Source organism: Schistocerca nitens, chromosome 2, assembly GCF_023898315.1.
Source record: "Schistocerca nitens isolate TAMUIC-IGC-003100 chromosome 2, iqSchNite1.1, whole genome shotgun sequence".
NCBI lineage: Eukaryota > Metazoa > Arthropoda > Insecta > Orthoptera > Acrididae > Schistocerca > Schistocerca nitens.
The window spans coordinates 762088025-762112786 of record NC_064615.1 but is presented as its reverse complement, the minus strand read 5'-3'; the positions used below and the strand labels follow the sequence as shown (position 1 = coordinate 762112786).

General features: G+C 43.0%; 1 protein-coding gene across 1 annotated transcript in view; it reads left to right on the top strand.

The window, feature by feature from the left end:
• The window catches only part of LOC126235313 (circadian clock-controlled protein daywake-like), a 69417-nt gene that overhangs the window by 4914 nt on the left and 39741 nt on the right, over window positions 1–24762 (top strand). Inside the window, exons 2-3 of the mRNA XM_049944035.1 lie at window positions 3625–3717; window positions 18678–18825. Coding sequence (XP_049799992.1) covers window positions 3625–3717; window positions 18678–18825 — 241 coding nt within the window. The remainder of the gene's footprint in view (window positions 1–3624; window positions 3718–18677; window positions 18826–24762) is intronic.

The window sequence follows — 24762 nt, the reverse complement described above, 5'->3', positions numbered from 1 at the left end:
TCTGTGGTCCGTTGCAACGTTCCAGTACTGTGGAGTGCCCTTTGGATGGAGGTCTCCTGCTCGGCATCATGGAAACCTGACATACAGAAGAAAGTTAGGAGTCATTTAACAGTTTTATTTTTTTGTCATTCATTTCTTAAGAAAAATTAATAAGAAAAATATTTCGGGCAGTAAATATTTATTTGTGAATATGCCGATTAATGGTAGTGAGATTAGAAGAATTGTAACGCAACGTTGTAATACTGTAAAGTAATGACGAATTTTAAATGAATTAACTTTTAAAAGTAAATGGTGCTTACGTGAACATTGATGTAATTTTGTTTCTTGCGCAGTATATAACACTTGCTTAAAGAAAGTAAACAACTCCAACTGCTACAGTGCATAACAGTAAAATTAAATTCTCGGAAATACGGAAGCGTCCGATCCCGCCCGTCTGCTTTGACCCATGACGTCACAAATATGGCGGAAACAAAAACAAACACACACACTTTCCACAAGAAGCCTAATGATACTAACGGGACAAGCGCGGGAAATGGGGTGTTTTGGGTGGGGGGCAAACTAAATATAAACAAATTTAGACGCCTTGCGTAGCTACAACGTGTAAGTGAAGACAGCCATGCATGAATACCCACCCACCTCCCCAGGGGTCGTAACCCCTGCAACCCATAGAAGATAAAGATGCTTCAGTAGCTGATTAGTGTTTTATGTCTTTTTAAAAAAAAATCTCATGGGATAGAATGAACAGATCAGAAAGATAAATATAATTAACTAAAACAGAAATTGGAGGAAACATAATTAAAATAAGTAATAAGTGTTTTTAAATTAAAAAAAAAATCTCACGAGATAGAACGAACAGCTCAGAAAAGTAAATAAAATAAGATAAAACAGAACTGGAGACAGCCACACTCAAACCAAACTCCGCGCCGTCATGACGTCACACACGACAACACCCTTACGTCACGGGTCAAAGCCGACGTGTGGGATCGGACGCTTCTGTCGACCCAAATTCTCAATAGATGGTTCCTTCTAAATTCTTTATATCGACGTGTATGACCGAGAACACAATCTAAAGTGTAACAGCTGTCGTGCATGGTTAAACAGATCGTCACTAGATGGCACATTCTACATTGTTTTTATAATTTTTTTTAATGAAGACAATAACTTCAAACTCTGTGTAATTTTTGTCATTATTGGTGAACGAAACCTTGAAAATAATGTCTCAATCATCAATTTTGATTGAGCAGTGCGAGAGATATCGCGCACAGACAAAGAAACACCGTTGATAAATAATATGTATGATGATAATGGTTAGAACAATACAGTTGCAACTTTCGCCATGTTGGATAATTACAAAACTTACCACACCTCATTCCTGCTGAGCCCTTGCGGGCGTTCGTGGAATAACTTTTGTGACTCATCTCAGAATTGCGTCCAGGTCGAAACACTGTTCTTAGTAGTACCACAGCGATACTGTCCCCATGTCATTCAGCATCTTCACGTTAGATCGCTGCTATACGACGGTGTATATACGAAGATGTTAGCATTGTGACGCAGGTTTCACTGAAGTGGATAACAAAATGGTTCAAATGGCTCTGAGCACAATGGGACTCAACTGCTGTGGTCATAAGTCCCCTAGAACTTAGAACTACTTAAACCTAAGTAACCTAAGGACAGCACACAACACCCAGCCATCACGAGGCAGAGAAAATCCCTGAGCCCGCCGGGAATCGAATCCGGGAACCCGGGCGTGGGAAGCGAGAACGCTACCGCACGACCACGAGATGCGGGCGAAGTGGATAACAACTGGGGTTACCGCCCCAATTTTCAAAAATCGGTATGTTTGTATACAATAAATCGCAAAAACCGAAATGCTAGATTTTTTTTAAACGAAAATGTCACCTCTGTGCATCGGATTTTACTCCATTCGGTATTTCTATATATAACGTATCGAAATTTTAGATATTTTAAACAAAGAAATACGTGTATCTCGGTGCAGGCAATAAGAAAACACAAGTTCACGAGAAAAATGGCGGTAACTAACTAAAGAAAAAATTCGTTATCGTGAAATTCATTATCATTAGTTTTACGTCTCTTCATTCCTTTATATCTTAGTTTAATATTACCATCTTCAAAACGTTCAACGGTTGCATTCAACGTTTTCGTTCAATGTTTAAGTTCGCAGAAATTTAAATGTTTAAAAAAGTAGCTGAAACTAGGTAGCTGAAAACAGTGATGTTATTTTCTTACCTATATGAAGACGAGATACGGAGACAAATTTTTTGAGAAGCGGTGCGGTAACCGCGTTTGTCATCTACTCGCTGATCTATTGTGTGTGTTTTCGGCTGCGTAAGGCACTGGGCAGTCAGTTAGCTTTGGATGTTTGTGCACACTCTGAAACGTAACGTCCGAGTCTGCAAGTGAGAACATAATTAACGAGCATTGTACGTAACAGAAACATTGTTTATTAAAGATGAAAATAGACGCTTGTATCCATAGTAATCGGAAGTAAAAATTATGAATATGTATGGGATGTTTTATGCAAACAACTGAGAAATTTTCAGTGCCTGTGTACAGAACATTTTATTGTATTCGGTGGATCAGCTAGCGAGGTAGCTGTCAACATACCGTTTCTTAACCTCAGTCTGGAAGAAGGATGAAACTGATGTATAGACGACAGTTTTGTTGCGAACGTACAAAGTTATTTTTAATTGCTAGTTTAGCTACTATCTTGTAAGAAATACAAAGTAGATAATCAACAAAAGCAAATCTATCGCTGACATCAGTTTATAGGTTGGTTGACCAGAAATTGGCCACTTCAGCTGCATTCGGTGTGGGCCTCATCTGGGTGCGTGTGGCTGGAGACACTGTAGTAGACGGTTGTTAGTCTGCAGAGCACCTACCTTGCAAAAACTGACTCCACCGGAAAGCCCCATTTTTGCAGGCTCGTATTGCATATGCTGACATTTCCACCGCAACTGAGTCGATATACATCTGGGGCTGACACTGGTCTTTAGTGAGCTGATGGATGCCATAAACGAGAAGAGTAATGCTCGAAAGTGCAGCGTGTGATATAGGGAAGACTTCATTCGTTTTCTCCATCTCCGCCCCCCCCCCCCTTCCAGTTTCTCTCTCTCTCTCTCTCTCTCTCTCTCTCTCTCTCTTTGTACGTGCGCTAGCGCGCGCGGGCGTGTGTTTCTATGTAATAGCTGATTACAAATGGTATGCTAACCGTTTTACTTTTTTAGTACTTACTATTTTCTACACCTAACGGTACAGCGGACTGTTCTATTAATGACAGATTAGGATTCAGACTTTTCTACCTAGTACCAGGAAAGTTGGTAGAGGGGTACAGGGAATATTTGGGGCGGGGTTACCAGTTCTAGCACTTGCTGCAGAACCAAGGGAAATCTCCTGACAACCTTGGTCATAACTGGTGGATTAGAAATCTTTTAATTTTGGGTCTCTGTCTCAGCCAAGAAATATGAAAGCGTAATGTACTAGAATGTTTGTGTATAGACAGAGTAAAGTCGAAGACTTGCTCGACACTTCTAGTACCCCGCCAATTGCACACATATGCATATTTTTCAGATGCCAAAGGTAAACTGTTACTCCTTTGTTTTCCAGCTGCGTTCCTGAAAGTGTGTCATCGCAACGATCCTCGACTCAATGACTGCGTGAGGAATTCGGTCGACGCTCTCAAACCGTACCTTAAAACAGGTGAGTGCTTTTCGTGCAGTTTTCATATCCTCCTGCACTCTGCAAGCATATTAACTACAACAGAGAGTAGATGATACCTTTAGAGATAAACTTAACCTCTCTGTACGACAAATAATTTAGGGTAGCTCCTTCCTTGTGTAAAACTTAGCGGTGGTCAAGAACTGGGCCGATATTTTCTTCGTGGGATGTTGGAACGGCTGCAGGACAAAGTCAAGTTTAATCACATGACATTTTGTATGCAAAAGGTTCCAAAATTTGCAGATAAAACAAATATGAAAGTATAGAAATACGTGTGTAAAGAAGTTACCAAAGTGGTGAAGTCTCTTCCACAAACACAAAACAGTTAATGGAATTTGGTCACCGTGAGCTAATAAATATGCTTAGCACCAACACGCCCTATTCTCAGTGAAGTTATCCATGAGATCTATTGATAGTCGATGGTGTTATTACCCATACCGGTGCAGAATTACAGTTCATGGTGGGAGAAGAGGAGCAGCAGTTCCTTTCCTCAGTGCGTCACAGTCTTGCTTTAAGGGATTCAGCCTTCGATGACCAGTATATGGTGTGAATGTCTCTATTAGAAGAAGTTCTTTTCGCTGTGTTGGCAGAAGAACCAACACCGTGTTACGAGAGGAGGCCGAAATGCACGCGTTTTAGCTCACGCAGGCCGGCGTGAGGAGGGAAGAACTAGACTGACGTGAGGTCTGGAACATGACAAGGAAAGAGAATTCAGAAAGCGGACATAATTAGTTTGATACTTAACTTTCATCCATTAATAATGAACGTCGTTCTTGACGGTACATGATTCACAATATTATCTGTTCAGAATACATTCTTGAAGATGAATATGGCGCCTTGCTAGGTCGTAGCAAATGACGTAGCTGAAGGCTATGCTAAACTATCGTCCCTGCAAATGAGAGCGTATGTAGTCAGTGAACCATCTCTAGCAAAGTCGGCTGTAAAACTGGGCGAGTGCTAGGGAGTCTCTCTAGACTAGATCTGCCGTGTGGCGGCGCTCGGTCTGCAATCACTGACAGTGGCGACACGCGGGTCCGACGTATACTAACGGACCGCGGCCGATTTAGAGGCTACCACCTAGCAAGTGTGGTGTCTGGTGGTGACACCACACTTTTAATGAAGTTGCTCTGCATTAAGATATACGAATAGGATGTTGACACAACTGCAGCTTTGAAATTTAACACCTACGGTTGCAATACTTCTATTTTTTCAGACTTTAACGGTATTCCTCCCAGCAATGAAGCTACTTATGAACATCTAATATGAAGTCCTCTCACATCCTGACCCACGCTATCAGTTTGCTTAAGAACGCAAACCCCGGAAATAATTCCTGTCTATTCATAGAAAGAGAAATGCTAGCTTCACTTCTGGGGTTTCCCTTCCCAGTGCCGGGAACGCGCACAGGGGGCATCCTAATTATTGAGCAGCTCGTTAATATTACCAACCAGTTGTATTCCCTTGAAATTATCTGTTCCTTTATTTCACCACGACTAGCTAGTTGCAGCCCTGTGGCTACCATCAGGTGAAGTGTGTATTACAGCATTCGCCGTCTGTGCATAAATATATGTAGCTTTCTAACTTTCAAATCATTTCGTCGAACATTAGTGCTGTCGTGTATTCAATTCATTTTTGCTTTATTTTCGTGGATTTCATTTTCTGATCTATAGACTTGCAATCCATTACTGATCTACTCAATCTCAGATCTTTTAAAAAATTTTAGTACTCTTTATCGCATAAAAATATGAAAGTTGTATTTTGTTGATTGCCTGTTTCGGTTGACTAACAAAGACCTTCGGATCATTCTAACCAAGGAATCAGTACCTGATTAAAGTGCTGGCCATAGCACCATCGGGGTCACGGATTTTCTCTGCCTCGTGATGACTGGTTGTTGTGTGCTGTTCTTAGGTTAGTTAGGTTTAAGTAGTTCTAAGTTCTAGGGGACTGATGACCATAGATGTTAAGTCCCATAGTGCTCAGAGCCATTTGAACCATAGCACCATCGTTATTGAGTGTACATCAAATCATCCTTAATGAGGAATCGGTAATAAGCACGATCTGAGGAAACCGATAATCAGCAAACTGTAATTTTTATATTTTTTATTGCAATCAAGACTATTAATTAAAAAATATTGTATATCGCTGACTGTCCTTCACCCGACGATGTCAGGTCTTACAAATCCTAGATCAGCCTAATTTACTACATTCCTTCAGATTTCAGAAATCTCGTTTCTGCTGCCTGAACTTTAATAAATCTTTTGCATAAAGAAAGTGATATTTACCCGCTTTAATCATCACCTAAAAGAAGAAGCCAGGGAATTCATTTAACGAATTAGGGACATGATTTTATAATGCAACACTTGGCTGAGAATGAAAGAGCTTAGCGTATTTTACTTGGCTTCAGTACTTCTATTTGAGACGAATAACATACAGAAATTCACCAGTAATTTATGACCGTCAGTACTGGTGTAGTTCTCAGTTCTGCTGATTTAGTTTGGACTTAGCGAGGGAAATGATGCAGAGGTGACACACTGGAATCGTCTTCGGCAGAACAGCTGTTCAAATCTTCGTCTGTCATTCCAGATATAGCTTTTCCACGACTCTCCGGAAGCGGTTGAGGGTAATCATTGAATGTAACCTTTGAAAGAACACAACCGACTTCCTTCCCGATCTTTCCAGGAATCGAACTGGTGTTCCATCTCTTATCACTTCGACGATGACGTTAAACGATGATGTACCTTCCTCATTGAAGGGAGTCGTAAACTTTATAAAGCATCTTCAGTATCGAAGTAGATCTTTCGAAATTTGTTGGGTTAAGGAAGGCGAAAGATATGGATCACCTGTCACCTAAGCTCCTGTCCAACTTTTTTTCATCGTACTCGTGGCGTGCGTGCATTAAGAATTGCCGTGTTTCAGTGGCGCTTAATACAGATACCTCGGTTCCCTCTGAACAGCTACGGCTGTGCTAGTCTCACTCGTTGATAGTACATGTTAGATACGTAGATTCGGTTAAACTATTGGTAAAATATTCGTAGTACATGATGCCTTCTTCATCGTACAAGATGCATGACATGTGTTCTTGCGGATCTACGGAATCTTGTGTGCTCTCCTCCTTTATGTTGGCATAAGGGCACTTAATCAGATGGTCGACATTAATCTTCATACTTAATTCGTTCAGAACGTTTTTATCAAACTCTATCGGTCTTACTGGACTAGGAGACGTAAAAGTGACAGAATTTGAAATAACAGCAAATAGCACACTTTTTTTTTTGTTGTCTCCACTATCGTCACTCGCTTATTAACTAAAGAAAGAAGGGTAAGTGCGATCTTACTTTTTAAATTGACATTACGTTTAATCAATCAACTCGACAAATTTCATGCTGTGATTAAAGAACAATGCTGCAGATGATGAATGTGAGACATGACATCCCAAACAATGTCCTAGCAACGCGGTAGTGTGCTACATAATTATATTGTCCACTGCCAGAACACTTCAACATCGCCACCGATGGTAATTCTTGAAGAAATTTCAGACAGTTACTTTTATGCCAGTAACGTCTGTCTGATATGAGATGGTTTACAGGTCTGAACAGCGTTACTACGGTCGATATTTACGGGAATTATAGCAAAACATCACAGAGATATTTAAGAAACTCAGAAACTAGAATGATTCAGATATTTGGAAATGATTGCAAATATGTCATCATTTGTAGACTGTGATTAGGCTATAGGACCACAGAAATTGGGACACCAGCTGAGTAAAACAGAATTTGATTATACGTTCATTGAATTATAGGAGCCGGCAGTGGTGGCCGAGCGTTTCTAGGCGCTACAGTGTGGTACCGCTCGACCGCTACGGTCGCAGGTTCGAATCCTGCCTCGGGCATGGGTGTGTGTGATGTCCTTAGGTTAGTTAGGTTTAAGTAGTTCTAAGCTCTAGGGGACTGATGACCTCAGAAGTTAAGTCCCATAGTGCTCAGAGCCATTTGAACCATTTGAATTATAGGAACTTCCTGAACGGATAAATAAAAAGAGCGAAAAATCGTTACAGAAGTTACGGGATCCAATGAAAACACTGGTATTTACACAAGAGAAAACATCATAGCCAACAGTAGAATCGAAAATCACAGAAAGAAAGGAATATTGTAGTGCAACGTTGCACTGACGCTCAAATAATTAAGGATGGAGCGCAAGCTCGGATTGCTCAACGATATGGAAGGAAGATGATCATGGTGTATTCAACGAAACCATATCAGCATTCGCCTAAAGCTACGAAAATCCGGACAAGACTTTCAAAAACTCACCACCCAAAACACACACATGCTCTCTTAACCACAGCTTAGACTACTTGTGTCATGTTCAGAGGACGAGCACTGTTTTATGGTCACCTGAATATCTAAGACAGCACAGATCGGCACAAAAAACAAAATCGTAACTGATATATAAGCATAAAAGAAGACATCCACACATTAAGCATAAAATTTTAAAAATCTTCCTCGCAGATTGCTTCCACAAATAACTTGAACTGTTATCAAGAACCAACAATAAGACTATGTGCTCGTTGGACAGAAAAGCATGAGCGGACCACGCATGCAGAACGATGGGAACTCAGGATACAAAACGGGACGAAGTTCAGTGGAAATGCAGGAACTCAAACGTAACCCAACGGACTACGAAATGATGGCGATAATAACACACAAACAGTAACAATAAAAAAAAAATTTAAAGCAAGGGAAGCACCCTAGATTAGTGCTTCAAGAATTTTTTTGAAAACCTCTACTAACTCGTGTTATTATTTTTGTCGTTGTTGTGGTCTTCAGCCGAAGACTGTTTTGATGCTACTCTCCATGCTACTGTATACTGTGCAAGTGCAAGCACCTTAGTCTCAGAATAGCTATTGCCGAAGACTGTTTTGATGCAACTCTTCATGCTACTCTATCCTGTCCAAGCATTTTCATCGCCGAATAGCTGCTGCAACCTACATCCTTCTGAAACTGCTTACTGTATTTATCTCTTGGTCTCTCTCTCTGTTTTTTATGCCCCACAATTACTTCCAGTACTAAATTGGTGATTCCTTGATGTCTCAGAATGTGTCCTATCAACCGATCGCTTCTTCTAGTCATGTTGTGCCACAAATTTCTTTTCTACCCAATTCTGTTTAGTACCTCCTCATTATGCGATCTGCCCATTTAATCTTCAGTATTCTTCTGTAGCGCCATATTTCTATTCTCTTCTTGTCTAAACTGTTCATCGTCCATATTTTATTTCCATACATGACTACATCCACACTATTACTTTCAGAAACGACGTCCTGACAAACCTATGTTTGATGTTAACAAATTTCCCTTTTTCAGAAACGTTTTCCTTGGCATTGCCAGTTTACACTTTATATCCTCTCTACTTCAGCCATCATCATTTATTTTGTTGCTCGAACAGCAAAACTCATCTACAACTTTAAGTGTCTCATTTTCTAATCTAATTCCATCAGCATCACTTGATTGAATTCGACTAGATTCCATTATCCTTGTTTTGTTTTTGTAGATGTTTATTTTATATCCTCCTTTCAAGATACTGTCCATTCCGTTCAGCTGCTCTGGCACGTACTTTGCTATATCTGACAGAATTACAATGTCGTCGGCAGACCGCAAAGTTTTTATTTCTGCTTCCTGGACATTAATTTTCAACCCCAAACTTTTCTTGGGTTTTCTTCACTGCTTGCTCAATGTGTAAGTTGCTCTTATGTATTAGTTCCAACAAATAATTAAGCCCAACTTTACTGAACCTAATATGAACTGAACTGTAACTGATCTGAAAGCAGCTTGACTTTGTATTAAATGCGCAACGGAAGTAAAACAGTTATCTGCCCTTACCAAAATTTGCATTTGCTAGCGTCTTGACAACATTGTTGCAGGTTTCTCGAAAGCACAACAGTAAACAGCAAGCAGGCACCGGCTAAGCTTGATTTTTGTGTCTAAATGCATATTCAAACTGATGCATGTGGTAATGCGTGATCATAAACAAAGGGACGTGGGGAGTGACTATTCCTATGAAATTATATTCCAAGACAAAGATTTTAGAAAGAAATATATATTCAAAAGACAGGGTGAAACTTCACGTGACCTTCACACATAACATTGGTCTGAACAATACCATGCTTAGCAAAGCGAACAATGATTTAAATAAAAGGTTTCAAAGTTAACGGAGAATTTTTATAAAAATCAAACTGTTTAATAAATTAATATGTCAGTCAATGACTCAGGGAGGTGGGTGGTCTTTTTCTCAGCTCTGAGCACGTTAACTAGTTTACGATAATCATTCCAAAAAATTAGGTGCCCAGTGCTGCAGTCTTACATCTTCAAAAATAACATTATTCTGAATCCATGTTCCTTTGACCTTTTAATGTACACATCTTACTCATCCTTGCTGTCCTTTCTTCGTCTAACAGATACAATCACAAGTCCACACAGCACTACTAAATACGTCCATCACCTACCACACTTCAACTAAGAATGTATCAAACTGCACAAAGACGGAGACTGTGCCATGACAAGACCGAAGATTAACAGTAAACAGTAACGTAACTTTCTCTCTCTCTCTCTCTCTCTCTCTCTCTCTCTCCCTCTCTCTCTAAGGTGCACATCGATGGCAAACAAATATCAAAATGACGTTTACAAATGTACACATTCAATAACAGCGGGGATAAGCTAGAACCATGTCCCACTGCGTTCTTAACCACTGATTCCCTTTCACGCCCTTCGACTCTTATAATGGCTTTCTGTACACGTTGCAAATGTCATTTCGGTTCCTGTGTTTTACCATGGTACCTTCAGAATTTTCCAGTCAAGTGTGAAAGTTTTCTCGAAGTCTACAAATGCTGTAAAGGTAGGTTGTGCCTTTCCTTAACCTATCTTCTTGGAGAAGTCGCAGAGTCATATTGCCTCACGTATTCATACATTTCTCCGGAATCCGTATTTATCCGATGTGACTTTCATGCTTTCCCGACAGATCCTGATGTCGAATAGTTGCATCGATGAAATATTGTGCGAGTTACACAATACGATCCGGCGGCATACTGGAGAAGCCTATTTGCACACTTATCTCTTCCGAGGTCGGCTTCTACCAGTTTCCCCATGCTTGTCTAAAGAATTAATGTTAGTATTTAGCAAACATGACTTACTAATTGATAGTTCGGTAATATTCACACCTATAAGCACACGCTTTGTTCTGGAAATCTGGAAATCTGAGGGTATTTCGCCTGTCCCATACGTCTTGCACACCAAATGAAATAGCTTTGCCGTGGCTGGCCCTTACAAGGCTGTCAGTAGTTCCCGTGGAATGTCGTCAACTCTCTCATATATTAAAGAATTATTTATGTCGCGAAATCACTGTCATTAATAGACGAACGCATTGCGCCATTGGACATCTTACGTCAGAACGAAGAAGAGCGAAGAATGCCTCGAGTATAGCGTAGGTGGATGCACCCGCATCGGAGCCTCGGCTGTTTCGTCCAGTGTGCACGGGACACGGGCTCGGTAGCTTTGGGAACCGGGGCGGAGGTGCCGCAATGCGCTGACCACGGACGCGTCTGCTTCGTCGGCAGTCAGAACCCGCAGCGGACAATGGCTCTTACGACAACGCTGACTATTCGCGACGGTATTTCGTAACGCCACACTTTCGACCACAGCTTAAACTGCACTTCTGTTTCGGTCACACGTGTGCGGGTGTGAGTGTTGTCTGATTGTCAACATGCTGCGAATGATCCATTTAAGTCGTTACACAATCATCACTTTTCCATATAGGGCCCGTAATTACTTCGCTTTCTATACCAAGCAACAGTTAGTAGAATACGAAAGCGGCGCCCATCTACAGGGAAGACTATGTGGCCAGCAACGCACATTAGCTGTCTGATAAATTTCCATTACAGGTTCACGGGATTCATTTACAGAGAGAGCATTCTTATTGGTAAAAGCGGAACCGAGTTAGTATTTCCGTCCAATTAGCTTGGCTGAGGATTTCTTAAATCTCTTGAGTCAAATGTCAGGGTAAAGTAATTTCACACCTGAATCTAGGGAGTATTTCTTGGGGCACACTTTAAGGTTTCCTTTCCTCCCATTCGCAGACAGAATGTGTGTAGAATGATTGCTTATATGTACTAATGCATGCTTCACGAGAATGACTTATAAGAGGGCTGGATAACATTCCTAGTTTCCATTAAAAACTGCTAAGCTGGTTTTCTCAATTTTCACTAAATGCTGTCAACACGTCTAAATGTGTGTGAAATGTTATGGGACTTAACTGCTAAGGTCATCAGTCCCTAAGCTTACACACTACTTAACCTAAATTATTCTAAGGACAAACACACACACCCATGCCCGAGGGAGGACTCGAACCTCCGGCGGAAGTGGCCGAGCAGTCCGTGACGTGACGCCTCAAACTGCGTGGCCACTCCGCGCGGCCAGCGTTCGTACAGAACGATGGTCTATCAACATTTAGCGTTAATGTGTGCGCGGGAGTGGAGGTGCAAACAGTTGGTTCAATGTGCATTGTGTATGTTCTTTTTATGTGTTTGACAAGCGACAGTGATGTCGTTTTCTATGAGTGGAAAGTGTTCTCATTGTAGTGGTGGCATATATGCACGTTAAAAAGAATTATCTGAAGATCCGATGACGACAGAAAAATTTTGTTAAACCGGTCATTGTTAAGAAAAATAAAATGCACTGATCTTGGCTGCAGAAGATTTTCCTGTCCACCAATGAAACATCGCTTTCTACGAACATGTACAACCTATATTTAGCATTAAAATCATTATTTTCTTTGTTGCCACAACAATACCGACATTTTACGTTCTTCTGTAGTAAGATGGAAATGCCGTGTGGCCAGGGCCTCCCGTCGGGTAGACCGTGCGCCTGGTGCAAGTCCTTCGAGTTGACGCCACTTCGGCTACTTGCGTGTCAATGGGGATGATGGGATGAAATGATGATGATGATACGGACAACCCAACACCCAGTCCCTGAGCGGAGAAAGTCTCCGACCCAGCCGGGAATCGAACCCGGGCCGTTAGGTATGACAGTCCGTCGCGCTGACCACTCAGCTACCAGGGGCGGACTGTAGTAAGATAACATTGTGTCAGACATGCATATGACGCTGTAATCTGATTTTCCTACACAACATTTGCCATTTAATTTTAGTATAGCACATTTACGGACAGATTCATTTTAAATCCTCTAAACTGCTTAGTTCGAATAATAGCTCCAGTGAAAGACATCGTACATGTTCGAGACCAACCAATTCGCCAACGTTTAAGTACGAGTAAAAGTTTTCATCCCAAGCTAAGATTATCTGGAATATATTATCTTATTAAAATATGTATAATTTATTAAAAACAACAAAGAATAGTAACAAGTGAAATGGGACTGATACTCCTCGACATTTTAAAAAATTTCTAAGGTCGAAACAATCATCGTGGTTAAGATATCAAGCAGAAATTTCGGTTTAATTGTTTTCCCAAGATATTCCAGAACGGTCCGATAGCAATGAAAATCGACAACTGTGGAGGAAGATTTTTATTGCATCAAGTCACGGGACCGTTTACAGATACTTTCAGCCTTGTGAATCGGGGCACTGTAATACTGGAGGACGCACTCCCCCGCTGGAAATAATAATTAGTTCCTTCAGTGATCAGTCACCATAACTGATATTAACACTTAGCTTTCAGTTTAAAATAGCACCCACTGAAAACTACCGTATTACAAAAACCGTTAAGGGATCTCAACACCGTTTCAAAATTGGAAGAAAACAATGTGTCCTTTACCTCTCTCCTTGTGTTTTTCGTAGGCTATCGCATACTGCGATAAGGATCATTGTAAAAGTAAACTCACTCGATGATGTTATATTGGTAGGTTATAACTAAATGCATTGGTAGTCTGGGATACTTCGACCACCGAATCCGTTGCTTCCACCTGCTTCATAAAAGTTTCACAGAGGCAGTTCTACCATGTACTTTTTTGTTTTTTCCCGTTTCATTGGATTCATTGATAGATGTCAAAAGTTAAAACACAAAAAAAGGGTTCAAATGGCTCTGAGCACTATGGGACTCAACTGCTGAGGTCATTAGTCCCCTAGAACTTAGAACTAGTTAAACCTAACTAACCTAAGGACATCACACACATCCATGCCCGAGGCAGGATTCGAACCTGCGACCATAGCGGTTTCGCGGTTCCAGACTGCAGCGCCAGAACCGCGCGGCCACTTCGGCCGGCTAAAACACAAAAATGAATAAATATAATAAGTCAAAATTAATGAAACATACCATAAGAAAGTCGAGGCATTACAGTAACATACCTGATGTGCAAACATAATGTATGTACAACTTAGAATTTGTAAGACATGAACAAAACAGTTAAATGTCGCATATTGTCGTCTCACAGTTGACAAACGTTGCAGCGTGAGTGTTTTGACCTAGACCTTGAGCTACATTGTAACAATACACTGAGTCAAGGTAATTAAAACCACAGTTCTACTACCAAATTTATCACAACATATATGGACGATTCTCGCTAACCAATAGATTATGAGCCGAGCTGATGATACCATAGGTGTGTTGTGCACTCTACTTACTTAGTTTAAGTCTTCACTGTTTAAGATATGGTAACGACGTACGGTTGCTTAAGTGTGAAATCAAGCTCACCATTCTTCATGGATTTTCATCTTTACCGTTAGTATTCTTTTGGGATTTGATTTAGGACGTAGACCTCGAACTAAAGAGCATCACTCCGAATTCGTCAAATCGTTAGCAAGCCACAAGATGTACCTTAGTATTAATAAAATATTCTCGCTGTGTATATGTCACAGGTTTTATGAGAATAGCAGTAACACAATACCTGTAATGCATGGTTGATAAGTGCTAAATATGTAACTCAAAAACCCAAGAGTTCAAGACAGATAACGCCATGAATACCGAATAAAAAATGTTTTGCTCATCATACCAAATTATTCAGGACGTGAAAATAAAGTATCGCTGCAGAAGTGTAACTTCTGGTAACTTCTCTCATATAGCTAGTAATACTATGTGTTCAGGAATTGTGTCTAATGGTTGTAAACCAATTACAGTTTTACTCATACAGTGATAGCACAATGATGTAAAGATGTAAGTTTAATAAATAAATATATATTTTATATATATTTTGAGACTGATGCATGTTTTTTAAAAGCCTTTCATGTATGAAATTTATTTTATATTGCTATCCTATATTGCATGGTGGCTTGTTTTACAGTTTCCTTTTATAAAATAGTTAACTTTTGTCATCGTTCGCTTGCAGTGAAACCTATCAATAAGGTCACACCCTATTTGGATTATCTGTAAATGATGACTGCGTAGCTTTCCTTTTGAGGAAACTCTTTTGTATATCTTGTGTGACGTAATTCGTGTATATTGAATGTACTGTACTAAATAAAATCACTACGCAATTTTTTAACAATGAATTATTCGTATGTCGTAGGCTGCAGCACTTTGCAGTACGCTCTGGCCCTTTACGTACAAGTTGTGTAATTTTGCCGTTTTGATTACTTGGTGCACAGTACTTTTGATGTTAAATTACCTTTTGTTAATTCTAACGTTACCCAAACGTGGGACCTATTACATTATTTCTAATTGACGTCATGCAGAGCAGACTGTCATCTGGTAGTACCTCACAGCACTTGGCGTTTCCCTTGTGTTCTAGGTATAGTCGTCAATAACTCTATAATAGCCAACGTGGCCTTCAACCATGAAACGATAATCTGCAGCATGTATCTGTTCTGTTCATGCCATACAAATTCTAAGTTATACAGACATTACGGTTAAACATCTGGCATTTTACCGTAATGTCTCAACATTCTTATGATATGTTTTATTTAATTTTACTTATTACACTGCTGGCCATTAAAATTGCTACACCAAGAAGAAATGCAGATGATAAACGGGTATTCATTTGACAAATATATTATACTAGAACTGACACGTGATTACATTTTGACGCAATTTGGGTGCATAGATCCTCAGAAATCAGTAACCAGAACAACCACCTCTGGCCCTAATAGCGGCTTTGATACGCCTGGGCATTGAGTCAAACAGAGCCTGGTTGGCGTGTACAGGTACAGCTGCCCATGCAGCTTCAACACGATACCACAGTTCATCAAGAGTAGTGACTGGCGTATTGTGACGAGCCAGTTGCTCGGACACCATTGACCAGACGTTTTCAATTGGTGAGAGATTTGGAGAATGTGCTGGCCAGGGCAGCAGTCGAACATTTTCTGTATCCAGAAAAGCCCTTACACGACCTGCAACATGCGGTAGTGCACTATCCTACTGAAATGTAGGGTTTCGCAGAGATCGAGTGAAGGGTAGAGCCACGGGTCGTAACGCATCTAAAATGTGAAGTACACTGTTCGAAGTACCGTCAATGCGAACAAGAGGCGACAGAGACGTGTAACCCACACCATCAAACATGCCGGGTGATACGCCAGTATGGCGATGACGAATACACGCTTCCAATGTGCGTTCACAGCGATGTCGGCAAACACGGATGCGACCATCATGATGCTGTAAACAGAACCTGGATTCATACGAAAAAATGACGTTTTGCCATTCGTACAGCCAGGTTCGTCGCTGAGTACACCATCGCAGACTCTCCTGTCTGTGATGCAGCGTCAAGGGTAACCGCAGCCATTGTCTCAGAGCTGATAGTCCATGCTACTGGAAACGTCGTCGAACTGTTCGTGCGGATGGTTGTTGTCTTGCAAACGTCCCCATCTGTTGACTCAGGGATTGAGACGTGGCTGCACGATCCGTTACAGCCATGCGGATAAGACGCCTGTCATCTCGACTGCTAATGATAAGAGGCCGTTGGGATCCAGCACGCCGTTCCGTATTACCCTCTTGAACCCACCGATTCCATATTCTGCTAACAGTCATTGGATCTCGACCAACGCGAGCAGCAATATCACGATACGATAAACCGCAATCGCGATAGGCTACAATCCGACCTTAATCAAAGTCGAAAACGTGATGGTACGTATTTCTCCTCCTTACACGAGGCATCACAACAACGTTTCACCAGGCAACGCCGATCAACTGCTGTTTGTGTATGAGAAATGGGTTGGAAACTTTCCCAATGTCAGCACGTTGTAGGTGTCGCCACCGGCGCCAACCTTGTGTGAATGTTCTGAAAAGCTAATCATTTGCATATCACAGCATCTTCTTCCCGTCGGTTAAATTTCGCGTCTGTAGCACGTCATCTTCGTGGTGTAGAAATTTTAATGGCTAGTAGTATAGATGCGTTCATTATTGTCTTTTGACTTTGGATTGCATCCGTCCGTATGAACAAAATTTTATGGCATTTATTATCTTACAGCACATGGTACGTTCTTCTTGTGACAGTAGTTTAAAAGATTGTGTGAGGTAGCTACCACTGCCTTGTTTTATGGATACGTAATTTTTTTTTGTCATTCACTTTTTGTGTTTGCTATACTGTGTTTTCATAGTGCTTGAAGCCTATAACCTCGGAAGATGGCAATTTATATCCCCGAAACAGTCCACTAATTTGTTAACATAGCGATCTTGGCAAATAAATAAGTCTTCAAAAGGAGACTACAGTATAAACTGAATAGGTCGTGTGTTACTGAAGGAATTTGAAACACTCCCGTTATGTCCTTTATTGGGTTTTGTGTAATTTACCGAAGCCGCCAAACAATTATTATAATTATATAACCGTGTGCTTAATGGATAAAGGCTATCGGTTTTCCTGCTGTGGTTTCGAGGGTATTTCAACCGAGTGCGTCTGTTCCGAGACGAAATAGTTAATGATTGAAAGTTTATCTATTATTAAAGACCATAAAGGTTGTGATGTACAAACTAATATATATTTTGTATAATAACACACAAATTCTGAAGCAGTTGCTACCTTCGCCTTACACGTCTAATTACGGTTATATTTTTTTATTGGTTGCCGATTTTAAGTACTTAGTCACACGCAATGATGATGGTTAACATCCACAACAATCCTCACTGCAATCCATGGTTGTTGCTGGTCGACGCTGTTAACGCGAATCACGTAATTCGGCACTTGTCACTTTTCGTTTCATATCACTCGCGAATCGGTATCGATGAGGGTCCACCGAACGACGATCAGGGGGACGCGCTCATTTGTCATACTCCGGTGAATTTTACTGTTTACAACTCACTCGACCACGATTCTTGCCCGTCTCCCCAGTACCACTTCTCACTCGACATTCTCCAGTACTACTCCTCACTCGACACTAGTCTCACTGCCTCCTGCAGCGCTCGACAATCGATTCCTGTCTGCTATCGACCTGGGCGTCGGATACTAGCATCTATGTTCGTGGGATCACGGATCCCTTACAAATTCTACTGGGCCTTGTCCCTTTACATAGTTGTTCCTCTAAGATTCAAAATTCCAAAGAGTGTATTCCAGTCAACACAACCAAAAATTCAGTTTCTCCCTCTTTTTTTTTTTATATAAAGGTCGTGGGATTATTATTAACTGAAGTGTCTTGAGTAATGTAGTACTGTGAGGTAGCAACATTTCGGATATTATAAAGCCACGAGCAATACTGGGTGCCTGGGTCAGTATAACTTGCATAATTGACATCGCACCGAGCGAGATGGCGCAGTGGTTAGCACACTGGACTCGGAAGGACGACGGTTCAAAGCCGCATCTGGCCATCCTAATTTAGGTTTTCCACGATTGCTTCAGGCAAATGCTGGGATAGTTCCTTTGAAATGGAACAGCCGATTTCCTTCCCCATCCATCTTGTGCTCTGTCTGTAATGACCTCGTTGTCGACGGGACGTTAAACACTAATCTCCTCCTCATCCCCCTCTTCCTGTTCGCCATCGCCGACGTGCAGTGGAGGGACTGCGGGTGAGAGTGACGTGACGTGTTGCAGGCATCCCGGAGCTGAGCATCCCGGCGTGCGAGCCGCTGCAGATCCAGCAGCTGGTGATCAACCAGGGCCGCGGCCCCGTCAGCGTGCGCTCCACCTACAGCGGCATCCGCGTGCGCGGGCCCGCCTCCTTCAACCTCAAGAGCGTCAAGTGCGTACCTACTACTTGCAAACGCTATGTCGACCTTATCCTGAACTTCGTTCTCTCTTTTTTCGTGTCAGAACGATCTGCAGCGATGAGCAGTTATGAGAAACACCTAATGTGTTAACAAGTTGTTTGTACATTGCCGGTAAAAAAAAATAAAAAAGGAAGCTAGATCGCTGGTCGATCAGCGATCGGCTTGTTATCTTTGGCGCGTCCCCGGGCATGAGTATCTTTGCGTTTTCGGCTGGGGCGCGCGAGACGGCGAGAGGCAGTCGGTTTGGGGCGCCCGGTGAGACTGGCGGAGTTGTGGCTCGGGCGTAAGGACATGTGTTAGGTCTGTTACGCTGGGGCTGTCAGCTAATCGTGAAACTCCTGCGGCGGTTTCTGGTTGCCTGGAAGGCATTTCATATAGACTGTGCCAAGCCTCGCAGTGAGAGGGGAGTCCGGAGTTGGTGTTGGCCTAGATGTTTGTACAAATTGAGGTGCCTGTGTGAGAAGCATGGCGTGGGCCTGTTGGTTGCTTCGTCCTTCTGGTAGCCACCGCAAGCGGATGTACGGCCGGAATGTCTACAGTTTGTGGTGAGTATAGTGTGAACAAGTTCTCGTAGGATGTGCTCCAGCCTGACTCTTAGCCTGTGTTATTTGTGGGTGCCGACCCCTTGTATGTAACTGCTTCCGGGTGTCCTGTAAGATGTCACAGCAAACTGTGTTTTTGTGGCATTGTGTGTTTCTGGCTCAGCCTCCGCCTAGATAGGGGAAAGATCTTTTGCAATTCCTTAATGCTGTAATTTAGAAATATAAAAAAAATTGTTCTTTCAGAATAAGCGCCTATTTCTTTGGGACACTGCAGTTCAAACAGGAGTGGCGTAATGTTAATGAGTATTTGTCATTCGTCAAATGAAGTGTATTTAATGTCTTGCAGTTTTCTGGGGCACGCAGCTGTGTTATTGAACTCATTTTGAAGTGTTCTGTCGGGTGAATGACTGTTCCCCACTTCAGTGTATTCTTTTGAGTAGTATTGTAAGGTTTTTTGGATATTTGTCAGTGGGGTGTATTGATTAAATTTTGTTTTTCTCTTTCTTTTGAATTACGGTGAATTGTTTAGTTTATCTGGTTATTGGCTTAACTCGCGCTTCACGCACTAAAACAGCTGATATTGAAATTGTTTTTTTTATTCCTGTTCCATGTCAGAGAGATTCAAATGTAACTTCGTTTATGTTATTTGAAATAAATGTGTTGGATTGACCTTAATGAATTATGTGCAATCGAAATAAGGGACCCAGTCCTTCATTAGTGCTTAACAGTGGCGTGTGGTTCGGGCTGTGAGCCCCGTGCTCGGACCAAATAGTACGCCCTGTTAGAGGCTTCCAATTCACTCAAGATTTGTTACTGTAACAGTGCATATGGAGTACAAGAAATGATTACATTTGCACATAAATAGCGCAAGCGACTCTCAGGTACTAGGTGTCAACCCGTGCTGAAACACCCATATTACTACGTGGTATAGCCTGCACAGGTTGCAGTGAAGACGCTGACTCTGGCATCCAGTCGACCGTACAGATGGCGAATACTGTCCCAGGATACGTTATATACGCCTGCTCGATCTTTCCACGTAATTCTACAAGAATTGTTGGCTGAGGAGTCACACGAGTCATTTCTCCTCCCGTGATATCCCACATGTGCTAGACTGGAAGCAAATCTGCTAGCCAGGGAAGTTGCTGCACACCTTGCAGAGCACGTTAAGTTTATCGGACTGTGTGTGGGCAAGCACTGTCCTATTGAAATAACACATCATCTTTCCGTTAAGAGAACGGCAAAACAACGGGTCTAACAACTTCCTGCAAGCACCGAGCGCTGGATAGTGTCGCCTCCACGAACGAGACTTGTAGCTTATCGCACCCCATGCCAAAAGGCCTGGGACGGGGGCAGTGTGCCTCGGAAAAATGCACTTTACTAGACAGCGCTCTCCAGATCTACGTCGTACTCGCAAAAGACCATCACTTGCGTACGGGCAGAATCTGCTTTATCACTGAAGGCCAAGGCGCGCCGTTCCGTCTTCCAAGTGATCCTGTAATGGCACCAGTTGACCCGTGCACGTCTAAGCTGTAACGTGAGTGACAGACGGTCTAGAGGTGTGTTGCCAATATTCCCACTGCTAACAGTTCGTGTTGGCACGACTGGGCTCACAAGCCCTCTTACCTATGCTGTCGCAGCTACATGATCTGCCACTGCTGGCCTCCCACTAAGACGGTCCTGGGGTGCGTCTGCAGAGGTCGTCTACAGGTGTGAGAATGATCACGTGACCAGTGATACCAGCGTCGTTGCACAACTGACGCAGCCCTCGAACTTGTGTGGCAATTCTCCTAAAGGGCCGTGTCGCCACTCGGAAGGCCACAATTTTGCCCCTTTTAAAATTCACTCAGTTGGCGTAGGAAGCACGAGTGCATCTCCATAGAGTGGATGGCTGCTTGATTCACACGTTTGCAATACACTGAGCCTTCTAGCTCCACTGACTTCCGGTCGTCCAGCTAAAGTCTGCTTATGAACTTCCGGTCTCAGATTTTTGCGCTCGCTGTGCCTAGTAGAACTAGAGGAACCGCGCCTCTCGCGGCAAACTAGTCCCCTCTCTTAAGGTAACCAAATCCCTCGTCACCGGACAAAACGTATCAGCTGCCCTTAAGGTAGCCAAACGCCCAACGCATAACCATACGCTAACAGCGTAAATAAGTTTTTTTGAGGAGATAAGGAACTAGGAAAGGAGATAAGGAATTTATGTGTGTCTGTCGTAGAACATACAGTCTCCAACAATCTGTATTTTACAACTGTTATTGCCTGCTTTGGCCCAAAGAAACAGGTACTCGTCAGCATTGAGCTTCTTCTTTCTTCTTGTTGACAAAACAAAGGACTTATCTGGAACCAAAGTACCATACGGGACCTTAGCTAGTAATCCTGTACTCTTCGCTATAATCCATTTCTTCCATGCAAAAATATTTGCTTCAGGCAAAGCTTCAAGGCCACCCCAACAACAGCCAAGGTCAACCATGTACTGCCTCCAAAGACAGCACTGACATTACATGTGAACTGCATTTCACAGTCCACGAAAGACATTCTGACCACCAATAAGCTGCTGCTTATTGAATTGGCCGCAAGGTCAATGTCTATTGCTTTGAAAGAGTTGTCGACGATAACTACCTCCCCAGGCATTGCAGAATTACGTTAACACAAGCAAGCCAACACCCAGTGACACTCAAGAGCAAAGCGTCCGCAGAGCGAATGACGCCGTGTGCTGTGGCACATTGCCATTCTCCCTCCACCAAGGACTGGAAGTTGCGGTCGGCATGCAGGCAGTACTTCTGCAATGCCTGGGCGACGTAGTTATCGTCGGCGTTGGCGGCACATTGTTCCTGTGTACAAGTCTTTCAAAGTAATAGACATTGACCTTGCTGGCCAATTCAATAAGCAGCAGCTTATTGGTGATCCAAATGTCTTTCGTGAACTGAGAATGCAGTTGACATGTGATGTCAGTGCTGTCTTTGGATGATGTGCCACTGCTGCCCTCACACTAAGATGGTCCTGGGGTGCGTCTGCAGAGGTCGTCTACAGGTGTGAGAATGATCACATGACCACTGATACCAGCGTCGTTGCACAATTGACGCAGTCCAACTTGTGTCGCAGTTCTCTAAAAGGACTGCCTCGCCACTTGGAAGGCCACAATTTGCCTCTTTTCAAATTCCATGGCTTAGGAAGCACGAATGCATCTGCATAGCGTGGATTCCTGCTTGCTTCACACGTTTGCAACACACTGAGCCTTCTGGCTGTGAGCGTTCCCTATTAAAGTATTGACACAGATGGCGCTTTGGTACCTAAGCCACTACGCTATCTGCTGGGAGACGATGTTGAAACCTTTACCAGTGCATATACTATCCCTCAGGTTGCATATGCTGTAATCGTATCGAAATCGACGTCGTATCTCCAGGTGTACAAATTTTTTTTCCTGCGGTGTATAGCGTTCTCGCTTCCGGAGCACGGGGTCCCGGGTTCGATTCCCGGCGGGGTCAGGGATTTTTCCTGCCTCGAGATGACTGGGTGTTGTTGTGTCGTCTTCATCATCATCATTCATCCCCATTACGGTCGGAAGAAGGCAACGGCAAACCACCTCCATTAGGACCTTGCCTAGTAAGGCGGTGCGGGTCTCCCGCATCGTTCCCCTACGCTCTGTAAAGAAGCATGGGACTTCATTTCATTTTTTTTTTCATTTCCATTGGACTAGAAAATTATTTCTTTCTTTTCGATTTGTCATTTAATAAAACTTTTCCTAGTGTTCTATAGGACACCAAAAGATAGCTATGCATTCATGATTTCATCACTGTCATGCGCGGTAAACGATTTATTACCTGTGAAACTAAAGCTTCCTGTGGTTCACCACTTTGTGTAACCAGTGGCTGCTCAAGGTCAATCCTTTCAAAACCCAGGCGATCATTGTAGGCAAAACCACCCCTTCCTTCCGTCTCCTAGATTTTTATCTCACTGTCTACGGTCGTCCTATCAACATCACCCCCACCCTAAAGTACCTTTGTACCCTTGGCCGTCACCTCTCCTGCACCCCCCCCCCCCCCCCCCCATCTCCAGACGATCCAAGCCAAGGCATGCTCCTGACTCTGCGTCCTCAAGCTCCTTTCTGGCCACACGTGGGATCTGGACCCCTCCACAACCCTCCACACCTATAAATCCCTCATCCATCCCATCCTCTGTTATGCACATCCTACCTGGATCTCTGCCCCTCCTACCTTCTAAAAGTTCCTTCAAATCATGGAACGACATGCGCTCCATCTCGCCTATCGCATCCACCTCCCATCCCCCATGTGGAACCTCTACTTCTTAATTCCTTTCCCACGTCTCCTCCTCTTCCTTGAATGGATACAGATCCTTTACAACTCCCGTAAACTTGATCCCACTCACCCACTTGTCTCTCCCATCCTTTTCCACCCCAGTCCACTGCCGCAGCTGTACACCTGCATCCCACCCACTCTCCATCTTACCACACTCCATACCATTGCCCAAGGTGACTTCCACCAACTTCCCCCCCTCCCCCGGATGATGCCCTTGTCCCTCCTCCATATACCCCTCCTACCAGATTTAATCCTCCCCTTCCTCCTCCTGTGTTTTTCCTCCAGGGCATCCTTTTCCCCTTCTCTTCCTCCTCACCTCCTCCCTCCTCTCTCCCTCTCCTCCCCCCTCCCTGGGCTTCCACCCCCCCCATGCCCTCTCCCCTCTTCATCCTATCTTCTCATGATCAACCATCTGTCTACGTTTTTGCACTGAGCTGAGCTTCCCTGTGCCACCAGTGCCTTCTGTGAACGACTTCATTTCTTTTTCATTTGTCTGTCTCCTGTTTTTATCCTACATGTACATCTGCTTTTATGTCTTCATGTTTCTTGTATGTTTTTTTCTGTGGTCGAAGAGTTGTGTGGATAGGCTGCTGCCGGCCTACCTTTTGTAAGGGTTTAAAATAACAATAAAAAAAAAGCTTTGTGCGACATGTCCCTCACAAGGACCCTATATGACCTCATCCATTTCCTTTTCCTCGAATACATCTGAACCCTGAACATCGTCTGCAGACTTGATCTTTCTCTTCCCCAACAGTGTCTTCTATCTCCTCCAACCCTCACCCGTTGCTGCGCCTTCACCATTGTATCCCACTCCCTCTCCACATCCATAACCTCTACTTCCTTTACCAATGCAACTTCCAGCACCTGCCCCTCCCGGATGATGAGCTTCACACTGATATCTACCCATCTACCCCCCCCGCCCCCCACCATCTGTAACTCCACCTTCACCCATCACCCCTTTCCAGGGCTTCCCCTAAGCGGTTTTTCCTCACTCCTACGCCCCCAACCTTTCTGGCGAACCCCTCCTGGCTTGCTTTCTCTCTCACACCCCGCC